Source organism: Adiantum capillus-veneris, chromosome 8, assembly GCF_014529385.1.
Source record: "Adiantum capillus-veneris isolate H3 chromosome 8, ASM1452938v2, whole genome shotgun sequence".
Lineage (NCBI taxonomy): Eukaryota > Viridiplantae > Streptophyta > Polypodiopsida > Polypodiales > Pteridaceae > Adiantum > Adiantum capillus-veneris.
Window position 1 is genome coordinate 74,403,071 of NC_140938.1, and position 22,148 is coordinate 74,425,218.

General features: G+C 46.0%; 1 protein-coding gene across 1 annotated transcript in view; it reads left to right on the plus strand.

Annotated features, from left to right (window-relative positions):
* The window catches only part of LOC147452380 (uncharacterized), a 283,958-nt gene that overhangs the window by 229,733 nt on the left and 32,077 nt on the right, over positions 1-22,148 (plus strand). The window contains exons 47-51 of the mRNA XM_086518094.1: positions 114-464; positions 591-695; positions 1,295-1,795; positions 2,610-2,762; positions 3,142-3,457. Coding sequence (XP_086374220.1) covers positions 114-464; positions 591-695; positions 1,295-1,795; positions 2,610-2,762; positions 3,142-3,457 — 1,426 coding nt within the window. The remainder of the gene's footprint in view (positions 1-113; positions 465-590; positions 696-1,294; positions 1,796-2,609; positions 2,763-3,141; positions 3,458-22,148) is intronic.

Below are 22,148 nucleotides of genomic sequence, written 5' to 3' on the forward strand. Positions count from 1 at the left end.
TGCAGCATTTTTGTGCAATGAAACTGGCATGATTTTTGTGTGCAAGAAGAACTTTTTAATGACTGAGTGAAGACTTCAAGAGTTTAGTCACAACATTTGTTTTCCTTCTTCAGGTACACAAGGACTTCCGTCTTTGGCTCACGAGTATGCCCAGCCCTGAGTTTCCAGTTTCGATTCTTCAGAATGGTGTCAAAATGACTTTGGAACCTCCAAAAGGATTAAAGTCTAACCTTTTAAGGTCATACCTCCGATATACAGAGAAGATATTGAATGATTGTGCCAAGCCAGAAGAGTGGAAAAAGTTCTTGTTTGCCACTTGCTTATTTCATGCTGTCATTCAAGAAAGAAGAAAATTTGGGGCTCTTGGCTGGAATATAAGATATGAATTCACAGATGGAGACCTCTCAGTTTGCCAAACTCAGATACGAATGTTCTTGAATGACTACAGTGACATTCCTTACAAAGTAAGTTTGCTTTTTTGTCATCTGTTAACCTTTTAGATTACTGGATCCATTTTACCTAGTTATTTAGTAATTTATGCTTCCATTATTTGTTCCTCTTTCACTGATGTGGCACTTTTTGAGTCCCAGGTCATTCGGTTTTTATGTGGAGAGATCAATTATGGTGGGCGTGTCACAGATGACAAAGACAGAAGACTGATCAATAATCTTCTGCTCAAGTTTATCATTCCGGAGGTTGGCCTAATGCACTAAAGTCACTTGACCTGCTTTTGACAGTCGAGAAAATGAAATTTTGTCTTGTGAAGTTTAGGAATCTTGACATATCATTTTTCTCAAGGCCTTGGTATTTGTGAATTTCGTTAAGAATAATGAAGGAAGATCTTTTCATGGATTTTATCCTTTATCTTATTTCAACTTTAAGTTTTGTTGGGTTTATCTCGATTTTATGTAGTATACAACCTAATTTCTTGTTTGTTGACCATTAAATTATTATTGGTATCTTTTTATTTCGTTAAGAATTATGAAGGAAGATATTTTCATGGATTTTGTCCTTTATCTTATTCAACTTTAAGTTTTGTTGGGTTTATCTCGATTTTATGTAGTATACAACCTAATTTCTTGTTTTTTGACCATCAAATTATTATTGGTATCTTTTTAGTTTAGTTTATTTTATTTTATTAATGTTTTGTGAGTATTTTTCTAACCATATGAAGGTATATTAACTGACCTGTTATAAGATTGTCAACTTTATACAAAAAATTGTAATGAGATTAGCTCAGCCCAGCATAAAGGCCCATCAAGTAATAATGCTGTGATTTTTTTGTCATGGTCAGGCAATTGTAGAACCAAAACACTACTTCAGTGAGTCTGGGGTGTACTGTGTTCCTGAGGCAACAAATGTTAGTTCTTTTGTTACTTACATCAAGGATCTTCCACTGGTGCCAAAGCCAGAAATTTTTGGGCTTCATGAAAATGCTGATATCACGTGTGATCAAAATGAATCTTATGATGTTTTCAACACATTATTAAGCTTTCAACCGAGAGAAAGAGTATCAGGGAAAGGAGGGCTGTCTCGGGAAGAGATTATTGAAAAGTTCTGCCATGAAATTCTTGCCAAGTTGCCTTCTACTTATGATATTGAGGCTGTGCTGCTAAGATATCCAACCATGTATACTGAGAGTATGAATACGGTCCTTACCCAGGAGTGCATCAGATACAATGGTTTGCTAAATGCCATGAAGATCTCTTTGAAAGAAGCACTGAAAGCACTAAAAGGATTGGTAATGATGTCACCTGACTTAGAGATGCTCTGCAACAGCATCTTTAACAACCAGGTAAATACTCTCTTTCTTCTTGTATTATTGTCATGAGCAAAGCAGCAATTCCACTAGATTAAAGGATCAACGTGTAATCTAACCGAATCTTCACATTTCTTAGTTTATCCACTGCTAGATATCTCGATATGCCACCATATATAGATAAGGGATATATGACGCCATACAGATAAGGGATATATGACCTGATCATACGAAGAATTAGAATGAAAATATTCATGAACTCTTACAGTTTTATTGTCTAGTCAGCACATGTCTTTAAAGTTAGTTCGATACTATTACAAACCCTTGCAGTTTTTAGACCCAGATCCACACAGTCAGTGCTACTTCAATCATAAGGTAAGAGACTCACACTCAAACCCAATTGTCATGAATGAAAACTGGGTCAAAAGATAAATCTCACGACCAATCCCAACTAGGGGGAAGGAGCCTGCACATGTTTTGATTCGGGCTCAAGAGTCAAATTGTCACACACTTCCTTTATGGCCCTTAATGAAAATAGCAAGACCAATTAAAGAGGACAATTCCACAGCATACTAGGTTTAGAGCTGAAGCTAATGTGCCATCCAGAGAGCAAAGCTCATTTGATAGTAATGAAGTTCATGTGAAGGAAGAATTCTCACCAAAAGCATGCATGTAATTGTGGATGAATGAGAGAATCGCCAATAAACAGCAAAGCTATTCCATCCTGCATATTCTAAGATTCTTTATCTTCCCTATTGTCTTTTGTGTTTGTTTGACAAACAAGCAGTGATGTACTGCTCATCTTCAGATTTGAGCGGACAACTAAGGTTGAAGTTTCTCTCCTTCTCAGGTTCCGGAATTATGGGCTAGCAAGGCATATCCTTCCTTAAAACCCCTGTCTTCTTGGGTTGTGGATCTCTTGCAAAGGACAGATTTCATACAAGAATGGATTGATGAAGGGGCCCCCCCAGTTTTCTGGATATCAGGGTTCTTCTTTCCTCAAGTGAGTGCATCCATCAACACTAATAATTGATCAGTAAAGTGGATCAAAGTTTAATCATATCAAACCATTATACTCTAACGAGTCTACATGTGTCTGCTGGTTTTAGTTATATTGTGATCATCATCCTCATTGTCAATAAATTATTTGATTGTCGTTGTTGTCTATCTCTCGATCCTTTTAATTGATGATTCTTTTCATTGTCATGATCATCAATCATTATAATGCCTGCTTTGAAGTTATCATCATAGTTGTCATTACCTATTTTCACATTCTTATATTTGTTTTTTTGAGTTTCTTACTGGCCCTTCTTGTATTTCTTAAGTTCAAATCTTTCTGATCTTGCGAAGTGCTATCCTTGATGAGGGATTTTGTCTTGCAGGCATTTTTGACAGGAACTCTTCAAAACTTCGCACGAAAATACAAGTATCCAATAGACACTGTCGGCTTCAATTTTGTCATCAAAGATGGGTCAACTGCCCAGACACTCACAAAGCCACCAGATGATGGATGCTATATTCGGGGTTTATACCTTGAAGGATGTCGGTGGGATTATCAAAGACACATGCTGACAGAGTCAAGGCCAAAGGAACTCTATAGTGAGCTTCCTATTGTTTGGCTTAAGCCTGTGCAATTCAGGAAAGCTCCTGAAGGTGGTATCTATGAATGCCCCGTGTACAAGACATTGTTGCGTGCAGGTCTCTCTCTCTCTCTCTCTCTCTCTCTCTCTCTCTCTCTCTCTCTCTCTCTCTCTCTTTGACTTTGTATCAGATCCACCACTTTGTAACTTTCGGGTCTCATAGGTCATTATGGCCTTTTGAAGACGTTAATATAACATTTCATTTCATTTCTCTCTCTCTAAGGTAAATTTTAAGCCTAAAGAGATTTTAAGCCCTCTCTTTGCGTCCAAGTTTAAAGCGATTTAAGGCCTTAAGGGAAACTGGTTAAGTTTGCCATACTCTCAGTCCCTCACCCTAGTACCCTAGTACCCTATCCCAGATTTGGGGCTCGGGTTCGATGGACCCGCCTACCGAAGGGGAAGGGCCGAGTGTAGATAGCTACACCACCCCAAAAAAAACAACGGCTACTTTCAAACGGAGAAATAGAGATATTGTACTATCACCAGGATCCTTATGTATTGGGAAAACCTCTAGGATACATGATGAGCTACTGATGGAGAAGGTCTAGGTGATGCTCAAATCAGAGCTAAACTATATGAGGGATGACATCAGGAAGGAAATGCACGCGAATGCCGAGAGCTGCAGGAACTCCATGTATGGAGACATGATGAGAGAACTAAGGAGAGAGATCCGGGGGATACAAAATGAGGAAATTCAGATCGTGAAAACGGAATTACGAAACCTAATCAAGGCCGAAGTAAATGTAACAGAATACGTTATGCAAAAGAAACTCGATGAGGCAGTAGCAAGTTTTGAAGCATGGAGAACAAATATGGAAATGCACATGGAGGAAAAAGATGCAATAATCGAGGAGCTAAAAGGAGAACTTGCGGCTTGCAAATCTACAACGAAGGAGAAGGGAGACGACCAACCTTCGGTGTTGAAGGAGCTCGAGGACATGAAGGATCAGATGAAAGCTCCACGGGAAGGAGATGAACAGAAATCAAAAACGGCATCTTCATGGGCGGAACGTCTTGTTAAGACACAAGAAAAGGTTGATGAAGCAGAGAAATGGATTGAGGATGCGAAGAAAGGGAAGGCCCAGATGCATGAGACCACACCTACTTCCACCATTATTAATATGACCATTGAGAAAGAGCAGAAAAGGAAGACTCGGGCTCTGCATGTGCGGGTCACAGGAGTCAAGGACAAAGAGAATGTGGATGAAGAGGTGAGGGAACTGCTACAACGCATGGGCATCACAGAGCCTACTCACACAAGTGCATGGAGAGTGGGCAAGAAAGGAGTCGATGAGAAGGGAAACGTAAAGGATAGGGCACTTATTGTCCGCTTCCCAAATATAGAAATAAGGAAAGAATTTCTAGAGAAGAGGCCAACTCTTAAGAAAACCGGTATTTTCCTGGGAGATGACCTTACATTGGCACAAGTGGCACACATGCAAGAGTTGATGCCAGAGATCAGGGCAGCAAGAGAAAAGGGGAAAATCGCCTTTTATAGAGGAGGGAAACTAGTGGTTCTGGAAAAGTGCTCATCATGACGGTGCGAGACCTATGGGGCAACGCTCCGGATAGGGGCATGGAATTGTAATGGATCATATAGGCTAGATGTAGGTGCCTTTGAAGATAGCTTTAGGGACAGAGACATGGTTTTCTACTCAGAGACACACCAAATACCGGGACAGCTTATGCCACATGTGAAGGGGTATTTATGGGAAACAGTTGGTCGACCAGACAAGAGATCTCTACGAGGTAGCCGGGGTTCAAGAGTAGCAGCAGTCTTATTTAAAGAGGAGCTGAAACCACTACTACAGATTATCAGGAAAGATGAACAAGCAAGGTATATGTGGGTGAGAATGAGAGCCGAGACAGGTAGATTTCTATATATCGCTATATGCTACTTCCCTCCAAGTACATCAGTCTACTCCTCACCTAAAGGACAGTCCCCTTTCTCCATATTGAATAATGACATATGGGAGTTCTCTAGAGATGGAGACATCGTTCTCTTAGGAGACTTTAATGCCAGAACGGCCAACTCTCAAGCAGTATTCTATGATACTTCTAAGGAAATGCTCAGAGAAGTGGATTTATCACAGGAGGGGCTTACTAGAAACTCTCAGGATAAAGAACACACTGAATATGGGAGACATCTCATGGAGATGGCAACTACACATGGTTTGGCCATACTTAATGGTCTCGAGAATTTCCCTTTATCTGGGGGATTCACATGCTTCCCGCACAGGCATGGGGCCAGCACAGTGGATTATGTCATGACTTCACCAAGCTTTATTTCTAGTATCGAGGACTTTAAGGTGGGACCAAGACCGGTTGGGATTGCAGTGGATCATGCTCTCTTGACCTTATCAATCTCCTTCCAATACAATGCCTCTCAAGTACAAAGGAAGAAGATGCACACAAGATATACTTTCACACCAGAGACTGATTCAGTCTATGTGGAACAGATCTATAATAGGATGTGGGCATCCGAGCCAGTATATACTGTAGAGGAGATTACTTCTCAGCTAACAGAGATACTACATGGAGCAGCACAAGAGGCATACCCACATACTCAGCCTGATTAGAAGAGAGGATCTGGGAACATGCCTCAAAACAGTTGGTACGATGAGGAATGCAGAGAAACGAGAACCCAGGTCCAGAAAGAGCTTACACTTGGGATCATCACATATAAGCAGTCTCGGATTGCTCTTCGGCGTATAGTACGTCGCAAGAAAAGGGCATTTTTAGCCAAACTGGAGAAGGATTTATATCAGCTCTTCTTGAGTCAGGACTCACATGAGGCCTGGCGTTTATTTCACGAGCACTCATCGCCTCTGACCATTACTTCTCCTGAGATTTGGGGTCAATATGTAACATCATTATATATGGTATCTGGACAGCCTCCATTACCAGATCCGCTAGAGCCATGCCCTGCTACTAGTACTTTCTTTACTACGAAAGTGGTGGAAAAAGCCATTGATAAGATGAAGACAAGAAGAGCATATGATCATGAGGGTCTAGTAGCAAAACATCTGATCCATGCAAGGGATCTACTTTCAAAAGTCCTTGCTCGTCTGTTTAATCGGGTCATGTGTGAAGGGTTACCTGAATCTTGGAAATTATCTACTATCGTACCTATTTTCATATCAGGGGATCCTATGATACCCGGGAACTACCGTACCATTATGGTGGGTCACACATTGACCCGACTGTACGCATCCATTCTGGAACAAAAATTTAGTAGATGGGCAGAGAATGAGGGCATAAGGGCAACAGGACAAGCTGGATTCATGAGGGGTTATTCCACTCTAGATCATATTCTTACGCTCAGAGCCATTATTGAGGAAGGAAGAGCAAGCGGGAGAAGGATGTATTGTTGCTTTGTGGATTTTCGGAAAGCTTTTGATACAGTACCAAGGGCCAGATTGATGCGCAGAATGCAAGAGTTAGGGGTCCCCAAAGAGATTATCTGGGGGATCATGGCCTTATATGGGTCAGTAACTGGTTATGTACGTACTCCAGAAGGGGATTCCGACATTGTTCATTCCACCGTTGGAGTAAAGCAGGGATGCCCACTGTCCCCTACTTTATTTGGTATGTATATAGATGAGGTATCAGATTACATTGATAGAGAGGGTGACAGAGGTTCTCAACTTGCAGGGTCATGGATTTCTTTGTTGTTGTATGCAGATGATATTGTATTGATAGCAGAATCACCAGATGGAATGCAGAGGCAGTTAGATGCATTACATAAATTCGCGGAGGACAGCGGGCTGTCGGTGAACTTGGGTAAAACCAAATTTATGGTGTTTAACACCACACCGCAGTGGGTTAGGAGATCGGCACCTACATTTGCATATGGCCAGGATACAGTAGAGTACACAGATGCATACACATACCTTGGTGTGGTATTTACAGGACCGAAGTTTACTCTTAAGAAAGCAGCGTAGGCTAGATTGTCCAGAGCCTCTACGGCCTTGGGAGGGTTAGAGAGGATGTGTTCACAAGTGCAGTTTCAGGAACCACGAACAAAACTTTGGCTCTTTGATATTGTGGTGGCTTCGGCTATGCTTTATGGGGTCCACATTTGGGGACCATCTGTGGATCAGGATAATTGGAAGCCAATGGAGAGACCGTTGGTATCTATGATTTCCCGAATGATTAGAGCCAAGGCCTCTGTACCACACGCGATTATCCGAGCGGAACTAGCTGCCCCTCCGATAGAAATTGAAGCTCTTACCAGATCAGTGTCCTTTATACATGGTTTGTGGGATACAAATAATTGCCGATATACTAGATTGGCCCTCGAATCCTCTCGACAGTTAGCAATGAAAGGAGATACATCATGCTGGTATGCGCAACTGTCTTCGTGGTTTCAGAGACACGGGTTCAGTATGGAAAGATTACCCCCCTACCAATACTGTCTTGAGGCTCCATCACTGGCAATCACACGAACGGAGATTAATAAAATCATCCGCCAGGATCTTATACAATTGGACACTAAGAGGACATGGGTAGACCCTACACAAGAATTGGGCACGAAGATGGCCGACTACAAAGGAAACTTCGTACAGCTATCTGAAGATGGTTTTGTGATTCGCCCGAACTACATGAATACCCACCTGTCTCATGGTTTGAGATGTGCTATTGGTCAGATTCGTACATCCTCACACCAACTAGAAATTGAATTTGGCAGATTTAGTGGAATCCCACCTGAGAGCAAAATTTGCAAGTTATGCGGAATGGAGCCAAAGACAGAATTACACTACATATGCCATTGCACCATATACTATGAGATGCGTGGGCGTTTCCATTGCCTATTTAAAGAAGGCTTGGACCTCTAGATAGAGTCATGCAATACCAAGATCAAAGGTGCTTAGGCCTATACCTACTGGAACTACATCGGCACAGGGATAATCTAATGAGAAGACAAAGAGCACTACAACCTCAGAAGCAGATCACAGATTTGTTCGGATCGAGAGAAGCAGGAATGGAAGGAGAAGCAAGAGGCCAACAGCGAGCACAAAGGAGTACCCACATTCATACCAAAGGCACCCTCATTGACAGGGCGGCTGAGCTTAGGAAATCGAGACGACCACGACCGAGATGCAGAAGCACACTTCACCGGAGGAGACTACAACAAAGGATTAGAAGCATTCTAGCCAGACACCCAGAATGCTCCTAAGAAGTTTATCTAATACTTTGTATTTAGTTTTTCACATTTATTTTCACACTCTCACACTTTTCAGACATTTTACCAGATTCACCACTTTTGTATCAGTTTGGTCTCATAGGTCACTTTGGCCTTTTGAAGACGTTAATATAACATTTCATTTTCATTTTCTCTCTCTCTCTCCCCCCACCAAGATTGCCCCGTTAATATAACATTTCATTTCATCTCTCTCTCTCTCTCTCTCTCTCTAGAGGAGGTTTCTGACTACATTGAGAGAGATGGTGATAGAGGTGCACAGCTGGCAGGGACATGGATTCAACTATTGTTATATGGTGATGATATTGTGTTGATCTCCAACTCTCCGGAGGGGATGCAACGTCACTTGGATGCTTTGCATAGGTTTGCCCAAGAAAGTGGTTTGTCCGTCAACCTTGGTAAAACCAAGGTCATGGTATTGAATACCACCCCACAGTGGATTAGGAGGTCAGCACCTGCCTTCACATGCGGCCAGGAGAAGGTGGAGTATACAGATGCTTACACTTTCCTTGGAGTGGTTTTTAGTGGGCCAGCATTTTCATTAAGGAGGGCAGTAGAGACTAGATTGACTAGAGTCCATGCAGCATTGGGTAGATTGGAAAGGATATGTTCACAGGTTCAGTTTCAGGAGCCTCGGACGAAGCTCTGGCTCTTTGACACTTTGGTGGCTTCTGCATTGCTCTATGGAGCTGAGATTTGGAGACCTTCACTGAATCATCATGGGAGGACAGGCCGCAGTGATGGATAGGGGGACATGCAGAAGCCTCTGGTCTCTATGATCTCGCGGCTCATTAGAGCCAAGGCTTCAGTACCACGTGCTATTGTACGAGCAGAGCTAGCTGCCCCCCCACTCGTGGTTGAGGCGCTCACCAGATCTGTCTCCTTCATACACCACATATGGGAACTTCCTAGAGACAGATATGCACGCCTTGCACTTGAGTCCTCTCGACAGTTAGCCATGCAGGGAGATACAGCATGCTGGTACGGGGAGATGACATCATGGTTTCAGGCGCATGGGTTCTGCATAGACAGATTGTCCCCCTTCCAGTACTCACTGGATGCGCCCTCTCTGACTCTTACACAGTCCGAGATAACCAGGCTCATTCGCCAGGACTTGACTCAGCTAGACACCAAGAGGACATGGATACAGCTAGTAGAGGAGCTAGGCACGAAGATGGCTTTCTACAGAGAGCATCTCCTCCAGCTTACGGAGGATGGTTTTGTGATGAGGCCCAGATACATGGACACCCACTTGTCTCATGGAATACGATGTGCTATTGGCCAGATACGCACATCTTCACACCAGCTGCGGATCGAGACCGGGAGATACAATGGAATACCAGCAGAGGCCAGGACAGGCCCCCTGTGTGACATCGAGCCTGAGACAGAGTTGCACTACACATGCCACTGCCCCGTCTACTACGAGATACGAGGCCGCTTCCATTGCTTGTTCAGAGAGGGCTTTGGACCATTCTCTAGAGTCATGCGGTACGAGGATCAAAGATGCCTGGGTTTGTTTTTGCTCGAGCTGCGCAGACACAGAGAGAGCCTGATGAGAGGAGAGGTTAGCCAGTCTCAGAGACAGATCAGAGACTTCTTTAGAGCTGCCCACTGGACACCCAAAGGAGTTACTACCACAGCAGAGCCCGTCGCTTTACACCAGAGGCATACTGATCGACCGAGCGACTGAGCTAGGGAGATCGAGATGCCCATGACTGCAGAGGACTACACAGCATTGACGGAGGCTGCATCAGAGGATTCGGGTCACTTTGGCTCGACATGCATGACGCCCGGTCAGACTACTGACTATGATGAGATCCGCCAGCGACCGATGCTGGATCTCCTGTGATCTAGCTATCCCAGCTAGTTGTTTAGCTGCTTAGTCCACACCTAGCAGTTTAGGATTCCATAGTATTTTATTTGTCATTTTGTCATTCTGTCATTTTGTCATCTTGTTACTCTGACTTTGTATCAAATCCACCACATTGTAACTTTCTGGTCTCATAGGTCACTTTGGGCTTTTGAAAACGTTAATATAACATTTCATTTCATTCTCTCTCTCTCTCTCTCTCTCTCTCTCTCTCTCTCTCTCTCTCTCTTTGACACAGTGCCGAGAGCCAGACTTATACGCAAACTACAGGACATGGGTGTGCCTACAGAGCTGATAAGGGGTATTCTGGCTCTATACATGACAGTGATGGGGCGGGTACGCACCACTGAGGGAATGTCTGACATGGTCTACTCCACGATTGGAGTAAAGCAGGGATGCCCCCTATCCCCGACTCTTTTTGGGATGTATGTGGATGAGTTTTCGGATTATGTAGAGCGTCAGGGCGATAGGGGGGCTCAGCTTGCAGGGAAATGGATTCCGTTGTTACTATATGGTGATGATATTGTGCTGATTTCTGACTCTCCAGAGGGGATGCAGTGTCATTTGGATGCTCTGCATACATTTGCTCGTAACAGTGGATTGTCTGTCAACCTAGGGAAAACCAAGGTTATGGTGTTCAACACCACACCTCAGTGGGTCAGGAGGTCGGCACCCAGATTTAGCCAGAAGACTGTGGAGTACACAGATGCATATACTTATCTTGGGGTAGTCTTCGGTGGACCAGTGTTTTCAGTAAGGAGAGCATCCGAGACTAGACTGACGAGAGCATATGCAACTTTGGGAGGACTGGAGAGGATGTGTTCCCAGGTTCAATTTCAGGAACCACGAACAAAGGTCTGGATTTTTGACACTCTGCTCTATGGAGTTCAGGTATGGGGACCCTCAGTAGACCACCACGGGAGATGTATGGAGAGGCCTCTGGTCTATATGATCGCTTGATTCGGGCTAAGGCCTCAGTGCCACATCAGATTATCAGAGCCGAGCTAGCGTCCCCCCCCCCCCCCCGTGGTGGAGGCATTGACTAGATCAGTATCCTTTATGCACGGTCTATGGGATCTCCCCAGGGACAGATACGCTCGGCTTGTCCTGGAGTCATCTCGGTCTACAAGGCGATACAACATGTTGGTATGGACAGATGACAGCATGGTTTCAATCGCATGGTTTCAACATGGATAGATTGTCTCCGTTTCAATACTCCCTGGATGCACCCTCCCTGTCTCTGACACGGACAAAGATCACCAGACTCATACGCCAGGATCTGATTCGCTAGATACCAAGAGCACATGGATACAGCCGACACAGGACTTGGGCACGAAGATGGCCTTCTACAGAGAGCATCTTCTCCAACTCACGGAAGACGGCTTTGTGACTAGGCCTGCATACATGGATACACATTTATCTCATGGGATAAGATGCGCTATTGGACACGCAAATCCTCACAGCAACTCCAGATCCAGACTGGCCGATTTCGAGGGGTGCTAGCAGGGGCTAGGATATGTCACCTATGTAACTTAGGGCAAGAGACAGAGCTACACTACATATGTCATTGCCCGGCGTACTATGAGATACGCGGCCGCCTCCACTGCCTGTTCAGAGAAGGTTTTGGACCTTTTTCTAGAGTCATGAAATACAAGGATCAGAGATGTCTCGGATTGTTCCTGCTAGAGCTGCGCAGACTTAGGGAGAGCTTGCTAAGGACATTAGGGGAAAGACAGTCTCAGAGACGAATTACAGATTTCTGTACACCAGCCAAGGGAGAGCCAGAGGAGCAGTCATTATAGCGGATCTCAGAGCCCACCCATACTAGAGGTACGCTGCTTGACCGAGCCACTGAGCTAGGCAGATCCAGACGCCCACGACCTCGGGGGATCTCCCACCACCGACGAAGGCTGCAACAGAAGATACATATCACTCTAGCTCGACATGCAAGACGCCCAAGCAGAGTACTGACCATGGAGGAGGTTGATGAGATCCAACACTGACCGATGAGAGATTTCATCTGAACCCACCAAACCCCCCCCCCCCCCCTTATCTCGTCTCAATCCTGAATCAACTTCAGATTTATTTCCTTTCTCCTTAGTGTTTTAGTGTTAGTTCTTTGTAACTTTGTAATTTCCGTACTCAGATATGATATCAGATTCACCAATTGTAACTTTTTTGGTCTCATAGGTCATTTTGGCCTTTCGAAGACGTTAATATAACATTTCATTCCGTTTCATCTCTCTCTCTCTCTCTCTCTCTCTCTCTCTCTCTCTCTCTCTCTCTCTCTCTCTCTCGTCCATCAGCCAGATCAACTGCCACCTCTTAGGTACTATTAACGAACTCGACACAAGAGTGACAGTACAAGAAAGCACAATAAAGACTCTCGAGGATCGCGTGAAGGCTCCAGATGAGGAAATCGCAATACTCAAGAAAGCGCTTGCAGAGGTGCGATCACAAAATGTCCTCGAAGAAGGAGAGCTTCAACCCTCTGTCATTGAAGAGCTTAACATGATTAAGGAACAAGTGCAAGCCATCAAAGAAGGTGGGGAGCAACAAAAAGAAATGACGACCTCGTGGGTAGATGTCATCACAAAGACCCAACAAAAAGCAGAAAAGGCCGAAAAATGGATCGAGATTGTCAAGAAAGGGAAAGGCAAAGAAATACCCCCACTCCCATGCCAACCATCATCAACTTGACACTAGAAGAGGAGCAAAGGAGGCGTGTACGGGCCTTACACGTAAGGATATGTGTCCTCAGAGACCAAGATAATGTGGATAAAGAGGTGAAAGAACTCATGACTCTGGTGGGAGTCGGCGAGCAGACGCATACGAGGGCTTGGAGAGTGGGCACTAAGAAAAGTGGGAGCAACGGAGAAACCTCGAAGGAAAGGGCACTCATTCTCCGCTTCCCCTCCATGGAAGTGAAGAAAGACTTCTTGAAGAAGAGATCGACTCTAAAGAAGACTGGCATCTTTCTTGGAGATGACCTCACACTCTCGCAGATTGCTCATATGCAAGAAGTAATGCCGAAAGTAAGAGCAGCAAGGGAAAAGGGGAAGATTGCTTTTTACAGGGATGGAAAGGTGGTGATATTGGAGCGACGCCCCACATGACGGTGTGAGACGTATGGGACCACACTAAAGATGGCAACCTGGAATTGTAATGGGTCACTCCGTCTTGATGTAGGGGCCTTTGAGGATAGCTTCACGGGCAGAGACATCATTTTCTACTCTGAGACACATCAAGCTCCTGGACAATCCATGCCACACGTGAGCGGATATAGATGGGAGACAGCCTGTGGACAAGAGACCAGATCGGAGCATCGAGAAAGGGGCAGAGGGGGGGTGGAAGTCCTGTTCAAGGAGGAACTGCAGCCACTGATATATAGCACGCAAGGTGAACAGGCTAGGTACATGTGGGTGAGGCTCAGGGCAGAGACAAGCAGATACCTCTACATTGCTATTTGTTACTTTCCTCCTAGTACGTCAGTATATGCATCACCTAGAGGACAATCCCCCTTTTCTATTTTGGATATGACATATGGGAGTTCTCCGAGGATGGTGACATTATCATACTAGGGGATTTTAATGCAAGGACTGCCCACCACCAGACAATATTTTATGATACTTTTGAAGAGATGCTTAGGGAACTGGACGTCATAGAGATTGGTCTATCGAGACTATCACAAGATGAGGAATACACTGAATATGGGAGATACTTAATAGATATGGGAACCGCACACATATTGGCCATTGTGAATGGCCTACAAAAATTTCTGACAGCTAGAGGTTTTACTTGCTTTCCACACCGACATGGTGCCAGCACAGTGGATTATGTTATGGCCCAGCCAGGTCTCATTCCATTCATTCAGGATTTCATGGTGGGCACTAGACCAGTTGAAGTAGCAGTTGATCATGCTATCGTGTCTTTCACCCTGACCTTTCAGTTCAGCACAATTCCATTAGGAGAGGTCCCCACACACACTCAATACACCTTCATGAGGGAGACGGATTCTACGTATATGGATGAGATATACAGGCAGCTATGCACCCAGGAGCCGGGGCGGCCACCAGATGAACTCACTCAGATACTGACAGAGACACTCCATGATGCAGCATCAGAGGCATACCCCCACAACCAGCCCACACGGAGAGGATCTGGGAGCATGCCCCAGAACAGTTGGTATGATGAGGAGTGCAGAGAGACGAGGATCAAATTATAGAGGGAAGTGCTCATGGGTATTACCACACATAGACAGTCACGGATTATCTTTCGCCACCTAGTGCGATGAAAGAAAAGGGCCCATCTATCTCAGCTAGAGCGGGATCTATATCAGCTATTTATAAGTCAGGACTCGGGAGAAGCATTGAGGCTATTCCACGTGCATTCACACCACCAGCGGTCACCTCCACTGAGACATGGGGGAATATGCCACATCTCTCTACACAGCATCAGGGCAACCACCTCTGCCGGACCCACTAGAGACATGCCCGAAGACATGTTCTTTCTTTACTGCCGAGAGGATAAGGAAAGCCATTGACAGGATGAAGACAAGGAGAGCACATGATCATGATGGTCTGGTAGCACAGCACTTCATCCATGCTAGAGATATGCTTGCAGATCTCCTGGCTATGATGTTTAATCGAGCCGTGTATGAAGGCTTCCCGGAGACTTGGAGTTTGTCTACGATTGTGCCTATTTTCAAGTCGGAATATCCCATGATTCCCACGAATTATCGCACCATCGTGGTTGGTCACACATTAGCTAGGTTGTAAGCATCCGTTCTCGAGCAGAAGCTGAGTAGATGGGCAGAGCGAGAGGGCATAAGAGCACCATGGCAAGCAGGTTTCAGGAGAGGTTTCTCCACTCTTGACCAGATTCTGACACTCAGAGCTATCATTGAGGAGGGTAGACACCATGGTAAGAGGATCTATTGTAGCTTTGTGGATTTCCGCAAAGCTTTTGACACAGTGTCGAGAGCCAGACTTATACGCGGACTACAGGACATGGGGGTGCCTATAGAGCTGATATGGGGTATTCTGGCTCTATACAGGACAGTGATGGGGCAGGTGCGCATCACTGAGGGAATGTCTGACATGGTCCACTCCACTATTGGAGTAAAGCAGGGATACCCCCTATCCCCGACTCTTTTTGGGATGTATGTGGATGAGTTTTCGAACTATGTAGAGCGTCAGGGGGACAGGGGGGCTCAGCTAGCAGGGACATGGATTCTGTTGTTACTATACGCTGAGATATTGTGCTGATTTCTGACTCTCCAGAGGGGATGCAGCATCATTTAGATGCTCTACATACATTTGCTCGTGACAGTGGATTGTCTTTCAATCTGGGGAAAACCAAGGTTATGGTGTTTAACACCACACCACAGTGGGTCAGGAGGTCGGCACCCACATTTATGTATGGCCAGGAGACTATGGAGTACACAGATGCATATACTTATCTTGGGGTAGTCTTCGGTGGACCGGTGTTTTCACTAAGGAGAGCATCAGAGACTAGACTGACAAGAGCATATGCAGCTTTGGGCGAACTGGAGAGGATGTGTTCGTAGGTTCAGTTTCAGGAACCGCGAACAAAGCTTTGGCTTTTTGACACTCTGGTGACTCCAGCTATGCTCTATGGAGTTCAGGTATGGGGACCCTCAGTAGACCACCATGGGAGATTTGGCAACACAAATGGATGGAGATGTATGGAGAGACCTCTGGTCTCTATGATCGCTCGGATGATTCGGGCTAAGGCCTCAGTACCACATGAGATTATCCGAGCCGAGCTAGCCGCCCCCCCTCGTGGTGGAGGCATTGACGAGATCAGTATCCTTTATGCACGGTCTATGGGATCTCCCCAGGGACAAATACGCTCGGCTTGCCCTGGAGTTATCTCAACTAGCTCTACAAGGCGATACAGCATGTTGGTATGGACAGATGACAGCATGGTTTCAGTCGCATGGTCTCAACATGGATAGATTACCTCCGCTTAAATACTCCCTGGATGCACCCTCCCTGTCTCTGACACAGACAGAGATCACCAGACTCATATGTCAGGATCTGATTCAGCTAAATACTAGGAGCACATGGATACAGCCGACATAGGAGTTGGGCACGAAGATGGCCTTCTACAGAGAACATCTCCTTCAACTCACGGAGGACGGCTTTGTAACTAGGCCTGCATACATGGATACACACTTATCTCATGGGATAAGATGCGCTATTGGACAGATACGCACATCCTGACATCAGCTCCAGATCAAGACCGGCCGATTTCAAAGGGTGCCGGCAGAAGCCAGGATATGTCACCTATGTAACTTAGAGCCAGAGATAGAGCTGCACTACACATGTCAATGTCCGACATACTATGAAATACGCGGCCGCTTCCACTGCCTTATAGAAGGGTTCGAATCTTTTTCTAGAGTCATGAGATACAAGGATCAGAGGTGTCTCGGATTGTTCCTGCCAGAGCTGCGTAGACTTAGGGAGAGCTTGCTGAGGCCATCAGGGGAAAGATAGCCTCAGAGACAAATCACAGATTTCTTTACACTAGCCAGAGGAGAGCCAACGGAGCAGTCATTACAGCAGATCTCAGAACCTACTCATACTAGAGGTACACTGCTTGACCGAGCTACTGAGCTTGGCAAATCCAAACGTCCATGACCTAGGGGGGTCACCCACTACCGAGGAAGGTTGCAATGGAAGATACAGATCACTCTAGCTCGACATGCAAGACGCCCAAACAGAGTACTGACCATGGAGGAGGTCAATGAGATCCGCCAGCGACCGATGAGAGATTTCATCTGAAACCAAACCCCCCCCCCCCCCCCCCCCCCCCCCCCCCCCCCCAAGAAGGGTTTTAGTGTCTTAGTGTTAGTTCTTTGTAACTTTGTAATTTCCATACTCAAACATGGTATCAGATTCACCAATTGTAACTTTTTGGTCTCATAGGTCATTTTGGCCTCTTGAAGACGTTAATGTACCATTTTATTTCATTTCATCTCTCTCTCTCTCTCTCTCTCTCTCTCTCTCTCTCTCTCTCTCTCTCTCACTCTCTCTCTCTCTCTCTCTCTCTCTCTCTCTCTCTCTCTCTCTCTCTCTCTCTCTCTACGAGATACGAGGCCGCTTCCATTGCTTGTTCAGAGAGGGCTTTGGACCATTCTCCAGAGTTATGCAGTACGAGGATCAGAGATGTTTGGGTTTGTTTTTGCTCGAGCTACGCAGACACAAAGAGAGCCTGATAAGAGGAGAGGCTAGCTAGTCTCAGAGACAGATCACAGATTTCTTTAGAGCTGCCACCACTGGACACTCGGAGAAGTTACTACCACAGCACAGCTCATCGTCTCACACCAGAGGCACACTGATCGACCGAGCGACTGAGCTGGGGAGATCCAGACGCCCACGACTGCGGAGGACTACACAGCATTGGCGGAGGCTTCATCAAAGGATTGGGATCACTTTGGCTCGACATGCACGACGCCCGGTCAGACTACTGACCATGGAGGAGATTGATGAGATCCGCCAGCGACCGATGCTAGATCTCTTGTGATCTAGCTATCCCAGCTAGCATCCAGCTAGCTGCTTAGTTCACACCTAGTAGTTTTAGGATTCCATAGTATTTTATTGTGACGTTTGTCATTTCATTTTTGTCATCTTGTTACTCTGACTCAGACTTTGTATCAGATCCACGACATTGTAACTTTCTGGTCTCATAGGTCACTTTGGCCTTTTGAAGACGTTAATATAACATTTCATTTCATTTCATCTCTCTCTCTCTCTCTCTCTCTCTCTCTCTCTCTCTCTCTCTCTCTCTCTCTCTCTCTCTCTCTCTCTCTCTAGTATTCTCTTCAGGCACCCTCGATGTCTCTTACACGGGTGGAGATTACTAGACTCATTCGTCAGGACCTGATCCAGCTGGATATCAGAAGGACCTGGATAGAGCCGCCACAGGAGTTGGGCACGAAGATGGCTCTCTATAGAGAGCATCTTCTCCACCTCACAAGCGATGGGTTTGTGATTCGACCCAGCTACATGGACACACATATGTCTCATGGTTTGCGGTGTGCCATTGGTCAGATACGCACATCCTCACATCAGCTGGAGATTGAGACTTGTAGATTTAGAGGGATACCAGCAGACAGCAGGATATGCCGCTTATGCCAGCTAGAGCCAGAGACAAAGCTACATTACATGTCATTGCACAATGTACTATGAGATACGGGGCCGTATCCACTGCTTATTTAGAGAGGGTTTTGGTCCTTCCTTTAGGGTCATGAGTTATGAGGATCAGAGATGTCTTGGGCTATATCTACTTGAGTAACACAGATATAGAGACACTTTATTGGGGAGAGATAGAGAGAGACGGTCCCAAAGACAGATTACAGATTTCTTTTCACTACATATGGGACAGCCAAAGGAGCAGCCATCACTACAGAGCTCGGTCCACACTCATTCGACCACTACCGGCACTCTCATCGACCGAGCATTGGAGCTACGGGAGATCCTGACGGCCACGATGAGGAGAGGGTCGACACAGCACCGACGGAGACTATAGCAGAGGATTCGAGCCATACTCTCTCGACATCCAGAGTGCAGATGAGGATGGATTCTAGTAGTATTATCTTTGCTCTAGTTCTTTTGTCCCATACATGGTATTAGATTCACCATTTTGTACGAGATTGGTCTCATAGGTCATTTTGGCCTTTTGAAGACGTTAATATAACATTTCATTTCATCTCTCTCTCTCTCTCTCTCTCTCTCTCTCTCTCTCTCTCTCTCTCTCTCTCTCTCTCTCTCTCTCACACACACACACACACACACATGAGATACCAGGATCAGAGATGCCTCGGATTATACTTATTGGAGATTCGCAAACACAGAGAGGACCTCTTGAAGAGGGGCACAATGAGAGAGATCCAGCGACAACGGAAGATTACAGATTTCTTTTAGTCACAGACAGAGGAGTTCGAGCAGCCCCCAAAGCATAACAACACCAGAGACACCAGAGGCATATTGCTTGATCGGCCGATAGAGTTGGGGCGGTCCCGTAGCCCACGGATGAGAGGGCCCTTTCGATATCGACGCAGATTGCGACAAAGGATCCATACCATAGTGGCCCGACATAGGAGCCGTCCCAGATACTGATGTATATGTATATGATGCCTCAACTGTCAGAGAGCTCCATTGTATCAGCTCACCCTTTGTATAAGCTTTCACCCCACCCCTACCCACTATTTTCTTTTCAGTTCTTTATACTTTTTGTACCGAGACCTGGTATTAGATACACCACATGTAACCTTTTGGTCTCATAGGTCATTTTGGCCTTTTGAAGACGTTAATATTACATCTCTCTCTTTCTCTCTCTCTCTCTCTCTCTCTCTCTCTCTCTCTCTCTCTCTCTCTCTCTCTCTCTCTCTCTCATCTTCAAACAGTATTTTATGATACTTCACAAGAGATGCTGAGAGAGCTGGATGTTGCAGAGACGGGCCTATCCAGACTATCACAGGATGGCGAACACATTGAGTATGGACGACACTTGATAGACATGGGGACTGCACATGGATTGGCCATCTTGAATGGCCTACAGAGATTTCCCGCTGCGGTGGTTTTACATGCTTTTCACACAGACATGGAGCCAGCATAGTGGATTATGTCATGGCACAACCGAGCCTCATCTCTAGTATCCAGGATCTCACGGTTGGACCCAGACCTATTGGTGTGGGAGTGGATCATGCTCTTGTGTCGTCGACCATCTCTTTTTAGTTTAGTGTAGCACACAGGCCACGGGCAGCAGCCCCTACTTGCTACACCTTCACGTGGGAGACGGACTCTGTATACATAGATGGGATCTACAGACGCCTGTGCACAAAGGAGCTAGGGCGACCTCTGAGGGAGCTTACTACTATACTGACACAGACACTACATGATGCAGCAGTAGAGGCATACCCACATACCGAGCCTGAGCATAGACGAGTATGATGAGGAATGTCGGGACACTAGAGCTAGACTTCAGAGGGAGGTGCTTTTGGGCGAAATCACTTCCAGACAGTCACAGATTGACTTCCGACGCCTAGTGCGGCGGAAGAAGAGGGCATTTTTGGCTCGCCTAGAGCAGGATCTATACCAGCTATTCTTGAGTCCAGGACTCACGTGAGGCATGGCGGCTCTTTCATGATCACTCCCCCCCACCCCACCCCCCACCATCACTTCTATAGATGCCTGGGGCCAGTACGCATCATCTCTGTACACAGTTCCTGAGCAGCCCCCCCTTCCCGACCCCCTCGATCCATGCCCACACACATGTGCTTTTTTCACCACTGAGATGGTGAGGAAGGCCATTGACAGGATGAGGACTGGGAGAGCATATGATCATGATGGCTTAGTGGCTGAGCATTTCACGCATGCCAAAGATCTACTAGCAGAGCTTCTAGCAATTATGTTTAACCGTGCCATGTGTGAGGGCTTGCCTTATACTTGGAGCCTATCTACTATTGTACCTATCTTCAAGTCGGCAGACCCTATGGAGCCTGGGAATTATCGCACTATCATGATTGGACACACATTGGCATGGTTGTACCCATCTATTCTCTGAGTAGATGGGCAGTGAGGAAGGGGATACGCGCAGCCGGGCAAGCAGGGTTCAGGAGGGGTTTTTCTACTCTTGACCATATCTTGACACTCAGAGCCATCATTGAGGAGGGCAGATCAAATGGGAGACGGATCTATTGTAGCTTTGTGGGTTTCCGCAAAGTATTTGACACAGTACCCAAAGCTAGCTTGATGCGCGGATTACAGCAGATGGGAGTACCCACAGAGATCATTTGGGGGGTCACGGCATTATAGAGGTCAGTAGTGGGGCATGTACGCACCTCAGAGGGTCTATCCACACCGTTTCACTCAACTATTGGGGTGAAGCAGGGTTGCCCGCTCTCTTCTACTCTATTTTGTATGTATGTGGATGAGGTTTCTGACTACATTGAGAGAGATGGTGATAGAGGTGCACAGCTGGCAGGGACATGGATTCCACTATTGTTATATGCTGATGATATTGTGTTGATCTCCGACTCTCCGGAGGGGATGCAACGTCACTTGAATGCTTTGCATAGGTTTGCCCAGGAAAGTGGTTTATCCATCAACCTTGGTAAAACCAAGGTCCTGGTATTTAATACCACCCCACAGTGGATCAGGAGGTCAGCGCCCCCATTCACATACGGCCAGGAGGCAGTGGAGTATACAGATGCTTACACTTACCTTGGAGTGGTTTTTAGTGGGCCAGCGTTTTCATTGAGGAGGGCAGCAGAGACTAGATTGACCAGAGCCCATGCAGCATTGGGTAAATTGGAAAGGATGTGTTCACAGGTTCAGTTTCAAGAGCCTCGGACGAAGCTCTGGCTCTTTGACACTTTGGTGGCTTTTGCATTGTTTTATGGAGCTGAGATTTGGGGGCCTTCATTGGATCATCACGGGAGGACAAGCCGCACTGATGGATGGGGGGACATGGAGAAGACTCTAGTCTCTATGATCTCGCGGCTCATTAGAGTTAAGGCTTCAGTACCATGTGCTATTGTCCGAGCAGAGCAAGCTGCCCCTCCACTAGTGGTTGAGGCTCTCACTAGATCTGTCTCCTTCATACACCGCATGTGGGAACTTCCCAGAGACAGATATGCCCGCCTTG